The sequence below is a fragment of the Kryptolebias marmoratus genome, linkage group LG6, assembly GCF_001649575.2.
Source record: "Kryptolebias marmoratus isolate JLee-2015 linkage group LG6, ASM164957v2, whole genome shotgun sequence".
Classification (NCBI taxonomy): domain Eukaryota; kingdom Metazoa; phylum Chordata; class Actinopteri; order Cyprinodontiformes; family Rivulidae; genus Kryptolebias; species Kryptolebias marmoratus.
The window spans coordinates 20,376,693-20,389,543 of NC_051435.1; the positions used below are offsets into that span (position 1 = coordinate 20,376,693).

Here is a 12,851-nt window from a genome sequence, read left to right on the forward strand (position 1 = left end):
CCCCCCCGACCCACTCACCCAGGGCAGCTGGGGGCCTGGTTGATATCGACTCAAGCTATGAAAAGGATTTGGCACAGGAGATAGCAAAGCTTCAGAGACTGTATGGTGGAGGAGACCTCTCATCTTTCCCCGAGTTCAAGTTTACAGGTGAGTCAGCAGGTGATGTCTGTGTAATATGTTTTTTTTCTATGACTGGGGCTGTCTTACACAAAAACTGTGGCATATTTGAAGGCTAGAGAAAGTTAACAAATCTACTTTTGTGTTTTAGAACCCCAGCTGGATGAAATGTCCCTGAAGTGAGCGGGAACAGTTTGCAACTGAACTTTTCAACCATTTTCTGCACATCTGAGCTCTGTAGTGCAACATGAACAATATAAGTGATGTTGGTTAGAATCTGTCTTTGCTTCTAGTTTTATAGAACTGACTGTATGACTTTCCCAAGGTGAGTTTAAAGCTGTGAATAAAGCTTTAGGTAAAACGAGTGTGGTGTTCGTTGTTTGCCTCCCTTCTTTTCCTCCTTGAGGGATGATGCTAAATCATCCGAAAAGATTAGACGAATGTGCCAAGTATTTAAAACTTGAACAAGTAACCTGTCTCAACTGTTCATGCTAATGAAGGGTGCTCTCTGCAGCATCAAAAACCAGAACATCTGGAAGTCTGTGATTTACATTTTGTGAAATACACTTTTATCATCAGTTATTTCTTTTGAGATGAAGAGGCATCAAAATGCTTCCGTTAGTGGGACGGGAGCATGAAGAGGAGCACCATCTCTGAGTGAAGGTGTTATAGATCTAACAGAACCCTAGGGTTATGTTCTTCTGTCTGTCAGGCAGACAGTTTTTAGTCAGAGGACGTGCTAAAACTGACCTCTGCTACCTAAACTAAATTATTTTGTGATGCTTCTTTCACGAAGCATCTGTTACAAGAATGAGCTCGATGAAATGTTCGTTACCTCTACCAAGGAGGTCATGTTTTTGATAACGTGTATTTGTCTGTCTGTCTGTCTGAACACAAGATTACTCAAAAGGTTATGAACGGATTTTCATCAAATTTTCAGGAAACATCAAACATGGGGAAAGGAACAAGTGGTTAAATTTTGGTGGTGATTTGGTCAAAGTTCAACGTCACAGGTGATCCTGTGCTCTAACTCTTCAACAGGGTAATGTACGAATGTCAGACTCCACAGCTGGATTCTTCATGGGTCAAGGATGATGACTATTGATTTCAAGGTCATGGGGTCAAAGGTCAACATCACAAGTGACTCCTTTGGTACTTCTACCAAAAAGGTTCTGTTTTCAGTTGTGTCTGTTTGTTAGCAAGATTATGTAAAAAATAATAACCAAATTTGGATTAATTTCTTAGGAAATATTGGGTTTGTTACAAAAAACAACTGATTACATTTTAAAGGTGATCCAGATTGTACTATTATTTCTTTTTGATGCAATGGCCTTGGTGGAGGTTTGCGCTCTCTGGGTGCTTCTACTTTAAGAGATGCAATAGATTTGTATAATTCTGAAACATGTATATTTGACATGTATATCCATACATATCTGTATGGATTGAAAGATCTACAAGTAGTGGGAGCGGCTAATGCTTTTTGGTTTATAGTTCATAAGAGTTAATAACCAATGTAACACAAAGAGTAAATACCATGAACAGTTGCTGCATAATTATCTGCTTCCACTATTCTTATAGCTGGCATGGACATTTTTTTTTTCAAAGCTGCAACACAATTTTTTTTACACAGCTAAGTTAGTTCAACACATTATTATTGTAACCTATAAAACACATATTTGGTGGATTTTATTTTTTCCCCGTAGAAGAGAAACCTGCAACGTTTTAACAGGAGACATCATTTCAGGTGGCTGCGTACTTCTACTTCAAAGCTGTCTATGACAGTTTTCTCACTAACCCTGCAAAATTATTCTCAGGGTACATTTAAAAAATAAAATTAAAAAAACAACTCTTTTCTCTATTTCAAAAAACAGTCATTTTCTTTTCTTAAAGACAAATGGACTTCTGTTCTGTAGATGAAGACATTTATCTCCCCATCCAGAAGCTTTCTCAGCTCAAAACTGGAGAATGTGGAGTTCAAAGATTTAAAATGCATCAGATGCTCCATTTATGCAGCTGAATTCACATTCAGATCATTCTCCCTCCTAAGGGTCATGAGGAGCTTTGATTGAATTCACACCAAAGCATCTCTTTTGTAAATTGAGATTCAGATTACCCGTAAAAAAATTAATCCACTGTTTTGTGTGAGGGTGGCACGACGGAACAGTGGTTAGTGCTGTTGCCTCCCCGTGAGAAAGTTCCACCCTTCTGGGTGGAGTATGCATTTTCTCCCTGGGTATGCATCGTTCTCTGGGTTCTCTAGGTACTCTCGGTACTCTGGTTTCCTCCCACAGACCAAAAACATGCATGCTAGGTTCATTGTTAACTAAATGGTATGAATGGTTGTTTGTCTCTATGTGGCCCTGCGAAGGATGTGTGACCCGTCCAGGGTGTCCCCCTGCCTCTCACATGGTAACTTCTGGAGCTAGGCACCAGCTCCCTGCAACTCTCAAAGGAGAAGCAGATAAAGGAAATGAATGGACGTTTGGTTTGACAACTACTGAAAATTTAATTCAGATCTGTTCATTAGTTTCTACGTAATCTTGCTACCTAACAGGCAGACAAACCAACTGAAATATAACCTCCTTGGGGGAGGTAACAAGGCTTTAATAAAGGGGTCACCTGTGACTTTGATCTTGGACCTTGTGACCTTAAAATCAATAGGGATCAGTTTGACATTCTAATGTTATTAGTTTTAGAGTTAGAGCACGGGGTCACCTGTGACCTTGACCTTTGTCTCTGACCTTTGACCGGATCACCATCTAAATTTGTTCACTTGCAACCCCAACAATTCCTGAAAGTTTCATCCAAACCTTCATTAGTTTTAATGCAATTTTGTTAATAGGCGGACATAAAAACTAAGAAACAAAAACGTCACCTTCTTGGCGTAGGTAATAACATAAAATAAAAATAAATAAATCTAAATTCGTCAAAGTGTAAACGTTTGTCGGCTTGTTGTGGAACCATCGTCTTCAGCTCACATTCCGACCGGAACACAACAGTTGGAACACAAGATGGCGGCCAGCTTGCTTCGTTTAGGGCGATTGGGCTCTGTCAAGGTAAAATTGGTTGAATCGCTTCTCAGGTTGTCTTGAAGCAGTTTTTTGTGGACATTAAATCTGAACGTGTTTGTTGAAGGCCGTGATGTCTAGCTGCTGCTGCTAACACCGATATGCTAACACACAGAGGTCGGTTTGTTTGGAATGACTCGAACGGTTCCCTGATGTTAAACACACCTCCGGAAGATTAAAAACTACTTATATGTTGACGGGCTTCGTGTCAACATGGCAGCATTATTTATAAAGTCTGCTGTAAACCTCATTAACACGTAGTCAAAATGATCCGGAAACATTTGAGCTGAAATAAACTAAAAGCACCTTATTAAAATCACCCCATTTGCTTTACTGTTAACATATCTAATATGTTAACAAAATATTGAAAAAAGGTTTATGTAAAATTAATGATTTCGACTAAAAGAGTCATAAAAGAACTATTAAATAATACCAGGATCATGTACACGGGTAAAAAAAAAAAGAAAAACTTACAGCAAATCAAATTTCTAAATTTTAGGATAATTGAAGTTATGAATTTCCATAGAAAAATGTGATTTTTTTTTGGTTTGTTTATAATTTCTACATGTTTTTAGAGAGTTCCATGAAACTTTAGGCAATTGTTCTTTGACAAATATTCAGAAGCGTTTTCAGTAGTTAAAATACTTGTTATTCAGTTAGTTTTTATTAAATAACTAGTCATCAACCTTTTTTCACCCTAAAGATTGAGTTTCTTGTCATTACCATTTCCACATTTCACTGGTGAAAAAGAAAGTGCTTATGAATCAAATTGGTTGATTTGTGGAATATAGATATTTGAAAACATAAAGTAACAATCTATAAGGTGGTGCAAGTGTTCAAAATTATGCTACGACCCTCTCTGATAAAAAGTAAACAACTGGATGTCAAATGGAGCTCTGCATGCTTTTCCTATTTATGATCAATACAGATTGCCATTATTCCAAGCTGCCAGTTAACTAGGAAAACAGATTTCTTTTAGGGGATGGCCATGCCAGGTAGGAAAATCATAAATTCAGTGGTTGGAACCAAAGATGCAGCTGAGTCAGGACTGTTACCTACTTCAAGAAAACAAAAGATGGATCATGTTGGTGTTGTAGAACACAGTTATATTTTATTCTAGAGTTGAGTATGTAAATTTGATTGAATTTGTAAAACCCCAAACTAAATGCTGTACTTGGTATGACAGGAAACAGGCAGAAACTGAGGGAATGGTTGAATCTAAGCCTCTAAAGCACAGAACAAATATTAAAATCTTTTGCGTTTACATATGGAGTACAACTTTGACTAAACAGCTGTGTTTGTATGAATATATAATGCATGAATGTATGTTTGTTTGATGATTGTAGCAAAAAACAAACTAGACAGAATCACAAATTGACCAGAAGGTGGAGCAAAGTGACTGAGGAACCTGTTGTTTCAATGTAATCTGCATGGGTCATAGTTAGGAAGGTCCTGTCCCATTTATGGGTCATGCTTTGTCTTTAAAACAATCATAAAGAATGGTGAATAAGTTGTTCATCTACAATAGTATATCTTGTCCCATTTATAAACCGCCCTGTCCCCATTTTAAAGGCAATACAAACACAATAAAAGGCCCAGCATTGGTTGAAGGAATGCATATCACCCGCTCCCTTTCAGAGTTGTAGACTAAGATCATCTTGTGTTGAGAAATGATGGGGAGCTGTGGCCGTTTTGCTCAGACGTGGTTAATTTATGTTTGTGATCTCATGCCATATTTCGAGACTTTGCGAGGTCTGTTAGTGCTTGAAGTATATGTTGACTCTCACCCACTAACACACCAAATTTGAGCTCAGTATTTGTACAATTGGCTGAATTTTAATCATTTTGCTGTTTGCTGAAGTTCCGTAGCTGTGGTGGCCATCTTAAATGGGGCTGCCTAACAGGAGCTTCTCTGTAAGCCTTGGAGAATCTGTTTCCTCCTCTGGGCCCCTCAGATTTGGAGTTCCTCAAGGATCTATTCTTGAATCCATTTTATTTCCTATCAACATGCTCCCCTTAGGGTCGATTTTTAGAAAATTTAACATCTCTTTCTTACACAGACGGCAATCAAATCTACCTACAGCTGAAGCACAATTATTATTTTTCTTCTTCTCCTTATCAACCTTGATAAAGTTAAAACTGAAGTTATTGAACCCAGTGAAAACCACCGTGCTACAGATCTGGCTACGCTGGAGCTGTTTGTAATATCTCACGCAAAAAAAATTTAGGGTATGGTATTTGCTTCAAATTTGAACCTCGAGAAACATATTAGTTCTGTAGCAAAGAGAACCCTTTTCAAAACTGAAGGTTTTATAAAAGGTGGAAACGTTTTAATCCTGTAGTAACTTTGAACGGGTGGTTCACGCTTTCCTCACATCCCAACTGGATTTTTGTGACTTTCTCTGTATGTTGGTGTCAGCCAGGCTGGCTTCTTACGACTGCAGCTCGTCTTTTAACGTGAAGAAAAAAGTGTGAACATATTTCCCCGGTGCTGGCTTCTCTTCCTTGGCTCCCTGTTTGTTGTAGATATGATGTTAACGTTTTATTGATAACCTATAAGGCTCTGAATGGGCAAACTCCTGTATATCTGTCTGACCTCCTACAGCTTTATGTGCCCTCCAGATCCCTTAGATCTGATGATCATTTGCTTTTAGTTGTCTTGAGGTCCAGGCTGGTCCACAGAGAGATGTCTTTAGTCGTCCTCCTTCCTTATGTGAAAATCAGCCAAGCGTCATAACTTTATTGCTTTTTTGTGCTGTGCTCAGATGAGTTTTACGTCCAGAATTCAGACCAATCGTATGTCCTCTTCTTTAGTGTCTCCAGGTGGACAGCTGGGGCACCCTGAAGAATCGACCGGCTCTTTGGTTCTGCACTCAATCTAATGAGCCGAAGAAACCGGTGAAAAAGGCCAAAGCTGCAGGAAAGAGTAAGACCATGTGGTTCTATTTGTCGCCTCAAACCTTTTAGACTTAAACTTGTGTTAAGGGGCTTGGCCATCATCTTGGTGCTGCATGATCTGCGTGTGTGTGTGTGTATGTAATATGATTTAAAGCTGTTGTATGTTGACCGATGCTGGCTACAGCAAGCTTTTTGTTTGCTAAGTTTTCCTCTGGTCCGGTCCTTTGTTACTGCTTCTGTTTCATTCTTAATAAAACTGCAACATTCTGAAGAATTACTCAGTTCAGTTCCACAAAAAGATTTTTAAACGTTTACTGTTTCAGCGAAGGATATTATTATTTTTTCTATAAAATTCTATAAATTTGATTCATGACAGTGACAGTGGAAAGGAACAACTCCCTTCTAACAGGGAAAAACCTCCAGCAGAACAAGAACCAGGAATTCTAGTCATCTGTCTTAATTGGCTGTGGTTTAAGAGGACAGGAAAGAGACACAGACAAACACAGAAGGGTTGGTCCAGGTGTAGTTTCTATGGGGATGGAAGAGAAAAACACAGCTTAGTGACAACAGTAACTGGAAATACAAAGAGGGAGAGCAGAGTGAGTAAAGACAGCAGCAGAGTGAGGAAATGTGCTCAGTTTGTCCTCCAGCAGTCTAAGCCTATAGCAGCAGAACTAAAAGAAAGCTCAGGAAACCCAAACCAACCCTAACTATAGGATTTATCAAAAAGAAAGGTCTTAAGCCTAGTCTTAAAAGTAGACAGGGTGTCAGCCTCACAGACAGAAACTAGAAGTTGGTTCCACATGAGAGGAGTCTGAGAACTGAAAGCTCTGCCTCCTGTTCTACTTTTAGAAACTCTAGGAACCACAAGTAAACCTGCAATTCGTGTGATAAATAAGTGACTTCAGGGCAGTTACTGTGTTTCTGTGAGTGCTGATCAGGAGGCTGTTCATTCAGTCAGTTTAAAAACAAATCACACATATGACACCTCAAACATTCAATAGATTGCATTTTCTTAAAGATTAAATTCAAAGATTTTCCAAAATTGCTCAGACAAGAGAAGCATTTTTTGTTTGTTTTATAAATAAAAGATTATTGTGCCCATCGTGTTCACCTTTGGGTCATTTACCACGTCAGGTCTCGAATTTTAGACTGTGACCATCAGTATCTTTGTTTTTGAGTTTCTGATTGAGAAGCTTTAGGTAGCACATGGGCAACATACGCCCTGAGGGCCAAAAGTGGCCCTTGGACAACCTCAATCCAGCCCCTGCTGTCTTTAAATGAAAACCAATTTAAAGTAAGTCGATGAAAACTAGCATTTTATTGATGAAACCCTATGAACCGTAGAAGTTTGGAAATTAAAATTGAAAAATGTGTAGGAACCCTGTGCAAGCGTGAGCCAACAAGTCCCAGGTGGTGTTTCTGTCGAGGCTCTTCTCACAGCTTGAACTCTCTGAGGCTTGAAATTCACAAATGAAAGACAAGTTTCTGTTTGAACTTTTACACACTGCGACGTCCCACTGATCCGATGAGAACTTTAGTGTCTAACATGCCCACCTGCAGCCTTGTGTCATCACTGACTCATTTCTTTCTGTTTCATTGGACAAGAACCAAACTAAGGTTCCAGCATCAGACTGGTGAGTCATTACTGGACCCTCCACAGTCCAGGACCGCTTCTCTTCAGCAGACCGTGGTTTCCTTTTCTTCAGCTCATTTCTTACAGTCCGAACATTCACTCCTGGTTCCGTCAGTATTCTGTGCTCACTTCTAACTGGGTCTGTCTGCATAGTTCCCTTCAGTAACCCTCCCATTTAGTTTAGACCTGTCTCAAGATTTTGGACTCAACTGATGGGAACCAGAACCATCCTTGTTTTTGATTTTTTATTATTTTTGTTTAATCCGTAATGCATGGCAAAATAAAACTCTGAATTTGGAATTTTCACCAGGGGTTGTGTGGCCATAAGCGCTGTATTAAACACCTTTCAGATTTTGGCAAATAAATGGCTTTTATCCCATAAAATCATGTGAAGTTCAGGCTCACGTGTTGTTCATAAAGCTCTTTAAATCTCATTTAAAAACTGGGAAATTTCAAGAACTTCCTAACAAAAAAGCTGTTTTTATTTGCCTAATGTTTCTTCTTTCTACCTGCTTGTGTCCCATTTACCATTTCCCTCAGCAGCAGAAGCTCCAGATGAGAGAGCGTCTCTTCTAGCCTACAAGACTGCAGTTTCCTTTCCTGTCAGGCTCTCGGAGCCCGGAGGGTTGCCTCTGGTTGGAACTGAAGCGTCTGTCACTGCTGATTCAGCTCAGCCTGTCACTGATACTGTTGCGTCTGTAGGTGAGACCGCTCCCCCAGCTGTGCAACCTTTGGCTGAGGTAGACGGTAAAAGCTTGGCACCAGAAGAGGCTCTGGGCCCGGCCGGGGCTCCAGACGATGCCACCACGGCAGCCGACGAGTCGTCTTCCTCATCATCGTCATCCAGCGACTCCGATTCAGACTCGGACTCAGACTCGGATTCTGAGGATAGTACGTTGGAGGAGGAGACGGAAACCAGGAACATCCTGTCAGAGTTTGCAGAGCCTACTCCAGGAGTGACCAAAGGCACTACTGATCTTGAGAGCGAGGTACCAGGAGCAGCTCAGCGCTCAGGGAGAGGACCCGGAGGACAGTCTGAAGAGTCAGAGACTAGTTCAGAAGCTCCTGCTGACATGACAGAACACGATGCTTCTTCCGTTATCACTGAGACACACAAGAAAACGCAACCTCTACATGTGGCCCAAGGTGAGACTCCTGTAGAGCCCCCTGTAGAACCTGCTGAGGTCTCTGAAGAATCCAAGAGAGAAGCTGCTGCAAGGCCTGTAGAGACAGAGAGCGCAGCCCCTGAAGCAGCTGCTGAGGCTGAGGATTTGAGCACCGCAGAGGATCTGAAGGACCCTGTACTGGTCTCAACTGAAGCTACAGGAGAAGACCTGAAGGATCCTGTTCTGGTCTCAGCTGAAGCTACAGAAGAAGATCTGAAGGACCCTGTTCTGGTCTCAACTGAAGCTACTGGAGAAGATCTGAAGGACCCTGTTCTGGTCTCAGCTGAAGCTACAGAAGAAGATCTGAAGGACCCTGTTCTGGTCTCAACTGAAGCTACTGGAGAAGATCTGAAGGACCCTGTTCTGGTCTCAGCTGAAGCTATAGGAGAAGACCTGAAGGATCCTGTTCTGGTCTCAGCTGAAGCTACAGAAGAAGATCTGAAGGACCCTGTTCTGGTCTCAACTGAAGCTACTGGAGAAGATCTGAAGGACCCTGTTCTGGTCTCAGCTGAAGCTATAGGAGAAGACCTGAAGGATCCTGTTCTGGTCTCAGCTGAAGCTACAGAAGAAGATCTGAAGGACCCTGTTCTGGTCTCAACTGAAGCTACTGGAGAAGATCTGAAGGACCCTGTTCTGGTCTCAGCTGAAGCTATAGGAGAAGACCTGAAGGATCCTGTTCTGGTCACACCTGAAGCTACAGGAGAAGATCTGCTGGTGGAGACTGCTGCTGAACAGTTTGAGGGTACACACTACACCACCCTACTCCTCTCTAATTCTGTCTTGATCTTTAAGTCCCCACAGACTCCTTTTGATTTTCTCAGAACCTCTCCTGTCAAGGCTTCTGGTGTCGAGGAGGCACCTACTCCATCTCATGCTGCTTTTCTAGGATGGCAATTTTACTCTTTTGTTCCTTCACCGTAAAAGCTAACCTGCCACGATCTTTTCCTTTCAGCTTGTTAGTTTTGCATGAGGTGGATTTATGTGTCTGGTTTTTGTTTCCTTTTTTTTCTAAAGCATTTTGTTCTAAAACATTATCATCAGCTCTGCTTTCAGTGTTGGCTGAAGTTTGCCCTGCCTTTGACCCACTAGCGCGGTTTCTATCTTCCAGAACGTTTCAATCATTTGTATTTTTGTCCTTCTGAACAACTCAATGTTTGAAATGTTCCCCTGACTTGTATTATTTTGTTTTTTTTTGTCCGTTTGATGTTTTTGAAAAGAGTTAGTTCACACTGGAGTGGCGTTGGTAGCTTTAAGGTGTCCCTGACAGCAGCTGGATCAGCAGAAACCAGTTGTTGGACTTTTGTGGAAGAATGTAAAGAAGCAGAATTATTGATGTTTTAAAAAACCTTTTATTGGAATTGCTGGCATTTCTTCAACTTCCATCTCCGAATTTCCGTCCAGCACCTCTCTGAGCACCTGGGGAAGAACCATTTCTCTCTTTAATCCTGTGAATCTGTTTTTACCTGTTTTTACCTGGGGGGGTGATGGCTGAGTGATGGTAATTCATAAAAATAAGTGGCAGTGGGTCTGAGAATGTTTTCCTCTTCCTCTGTGTTTTCCTGCCATTGTTTCCAGAGAAATTAATTAATTCATGATGTGATTTATTTATTTTTTTTGATTTGTTTCCCTTTTTAAAGCTCATTTGGATCTCAAAACATTACCCGTGCGTTTTTGTGTAAAACCACCAAAACACAAGCATGATAGACGTAATAACAACAATAGCGACATTATATGCTTGCATTTGTGCTGCAGAAACTGTTCTCACACACTTTCATACACTGTATTACTTCAACAAACAGACAGGCATGATGAACAATGACATTACCTTAAACAGAGCAGAGGGAAACCCCTTAATATTACACCAAATAATCAAAGGCCAAAAAGGTTTTTATCACTTTATTGAACTGTCAACAATACTAAAGCAAATGTTGCAGAAAAAAACTACAATATACATCAAATACAGTTAAAATGACGAGAGTAGTTTTAAAAGACGACACTTGTGTGTAAATAATTTTAGCCCGACATGGTTTGAACGCCGTAAGAGAAACCCTTCCCTCCAGCCGCCCTCTATGGATACTGTGCCTGAAAAGCATCCATTATGTCCTCGTATTTGTTCATACTTGGACTGACGCGACTCCCAGTCAACAATGTCCTGCACTTTTGTGGTTTTGTAGTTGAAATAGAGCTTCCACTTCATTGTCTGTCAACAAAAAGGATTCCTCTTGCTCTTGTAGTCGCCATCCTTGTCCTATTCTTCTTGTCGTCTTTATAGTTTGTACCCAATATGTAAGCTTTATAATAGCTGGTTTCTTGTGTTTGGTGCACTTGGCAGCATCACATCCAGACCTGGCGTAATTACGATAGCCTTTTGGGTCATTTACTGCCTTTCCATGTCGATAACATCTGTAGAAACAGCGCTGTATTTAAAACTGGCAAAAAGGTTGTTTTGGAAAACACTGTTTCCATGTTTCCATGTGGACAAGGCCTAAGCTATAATGAGCTATCAGCCACAGTATTGCATCTGTCAGGCAATTAGGCTTATCAAGAGATAAGTCAAATTGCTCTGAGCATTCTTAATGTCAAATTAATAGCATTGTTCAGATGTCTTGATTGTATTATTTTTACAGAAATATAAGCAGATCTCGATGTCTTGTTTGTTGTTCACAGACAGCTCAGTGAGCGACATGGCTGAGGTCCTGTTTTACAATATTTTTAAAGTGAAAACCTAACATTTTGTTGCGTTTCGACCGTTTTTTTACACAGCAGCTGCCGTTTTCTTTGACACAATTAAACAGTGTCTGAGTGTGTCTGAATACAGAGCGGGTAATCGACATCTGACTGGAAACAAATTTTAAAATCATTTTGGCGTACAGATTTTACTGCCAGGTGTGAACGCTCTCACTCAGTCAGCGCTGTCTGCTTACAGTCGAATCGCGCGAGACGGATCTGTAATGCCAGGTCTGAACAGGGCCTTTGAGTCCTGCTTTGTGTCCTGAGGTTCCTCCTCACTCTGTTGGGTGGAACATGCCCCGCTGCTTTAGGAAACTCCCCAATGTAAACTACTTTGTCAGCAAGTGTGAATATGTAAATACCGGCCCCTTTAAATCTTATCACTTCTTTTGTTGTTATTGATAGTTTGTAAAAAAATAAAAAAAAGTGCCTCCAAACAGTCAGGGCAACATTTTAACTGAGAATCACTAACAGGAAAGAGTTGAGTTTGACTAACCTCGTTTTAATTCTGATTTGATTCATGAAGAGATGTAAGGTTTTCCTCATGTGGTGTTTTTTTCCCCCTCTTTCTGCAGAACCTGCAGCAGCAGCACCCCCTCCACCTCCACCTGCAGCAGCAGCACCTCCAGAGCCCGAGGAGCCGTTTGACAACAGCACTTATAAAAACTACCAGCACCACAGCTACAACACCTACACGTTCGTAGACCAGGATGTAGACATGGCCAAGTATCGCCTCCCTCAGCCCTCCTCTGGCAGACCCTCGCCTCGGCACTAAAAGAGCAGAGCCAGCTGCAAATTATTCTTCAAAAATGGTGGTTTATAAATGACAGTGATGATTTAAATACATGTGCTCATGAACCTACCACGTCTGTTGAAATGTTGTCAGAATGTGACATGATTAAAGTACACAAGGTAAAACTAGAGTCTGTTTTGTTTTATGTAAAAGTAGAAGTGTGTAAATGGACAGGTAAACAATCAAAGAGCTGGTTTTATTAATTTGTTTGTTTTAGTTTGAGTTCCTCAGCCTGTCTGCTTCTGTTTAAATAGCTTTATTAGACTGGCTATATCGGTTTCTTTATTAACAAACAATCAGAATATGAGTTTCTATCAGTGCAATGAGCTTTGACCGTTTGTAGAACCTGAAAAAAGTGTAAACGAGGACAGAAAGGGGAAAAAATCCCAGCAGGGTGCAGAGGGACGTCATAGCTCCGCCCACTTCATACATAAACATGAGCC

The 12,851-nt window shown here is 40.8% G+C and overlaps 2 protein-coding genes across 2 annotated transcripts in view; both read left to right on the forward strand.

The window, feature by feature from the left end:
- The window catches only part of si:ch211-140m22.7 (uncharacterized protein LOC570370 homolog), a 26,292-nt gene extending 25,810 nt beyond the window's left edge, over nt 1–482 (forward strand). The window contains exons 6-7 of the mRNA XM_025006958.2: nt 23–147; nt 269–482. Of these exons, the coding sequence (XP_024862726.1) occupies nt 23–147; nt 269–300 (157 nt within the window). The 3' untranslated portion in view covers nt 301–482. The remainder of the gene's footprint in view (nt 1–22; nt 148–268) is intronic.
- A 2,569-nt stretch (nt 483–3,051) lies between these two features.
- On the forward strand, nt 3,052–12,536 carry ndufv3 (NADH:ubiquinone oxidoreductase subunit V3). The gene is made up of 4 exons (XM_025006994.2): nt 3,052–3,173; nt 6,000–6,111; nt 8,422–9,627; nt 12,191–12,536. Exons 1-4 carry the CDS (start codon nt 3,129–3,131, stop codon nt 12,388–12,390), a joined length of 1,563 nt encoding a protein of 520 aa, XP_024862762.1. The 5' UTR covers nt 3,052–3,128; the 3' UTR covers nt 12,391–12,536.
- Nucleotides 12,537–12,851: the final 315 nt, after the last annotated feature.

Coding starts and splice junctions, on each gene's coding strand:
- ndufv3 (XM_025006994.2), top strand. CDS start 3,129: ATGGCGGCCAGCTTGCTTCGTTTAGGGCGATTGGGCTCTGTCAAG. Junction 3,174..5,999: donor GGCGATTGGGCTCTGTCAAG/GTAAAATTGGTT, acceptor CCTCTTCTTTAG/TGTCTCCAGGTGGACAGCTG. Junction 9,628..12,190: donor TGCTGCTGAACAGTTTGAGG/GTACACACTACA, acceptor CTCTTTCTGCAG/AACCTGCAGCAGCAGCACCC.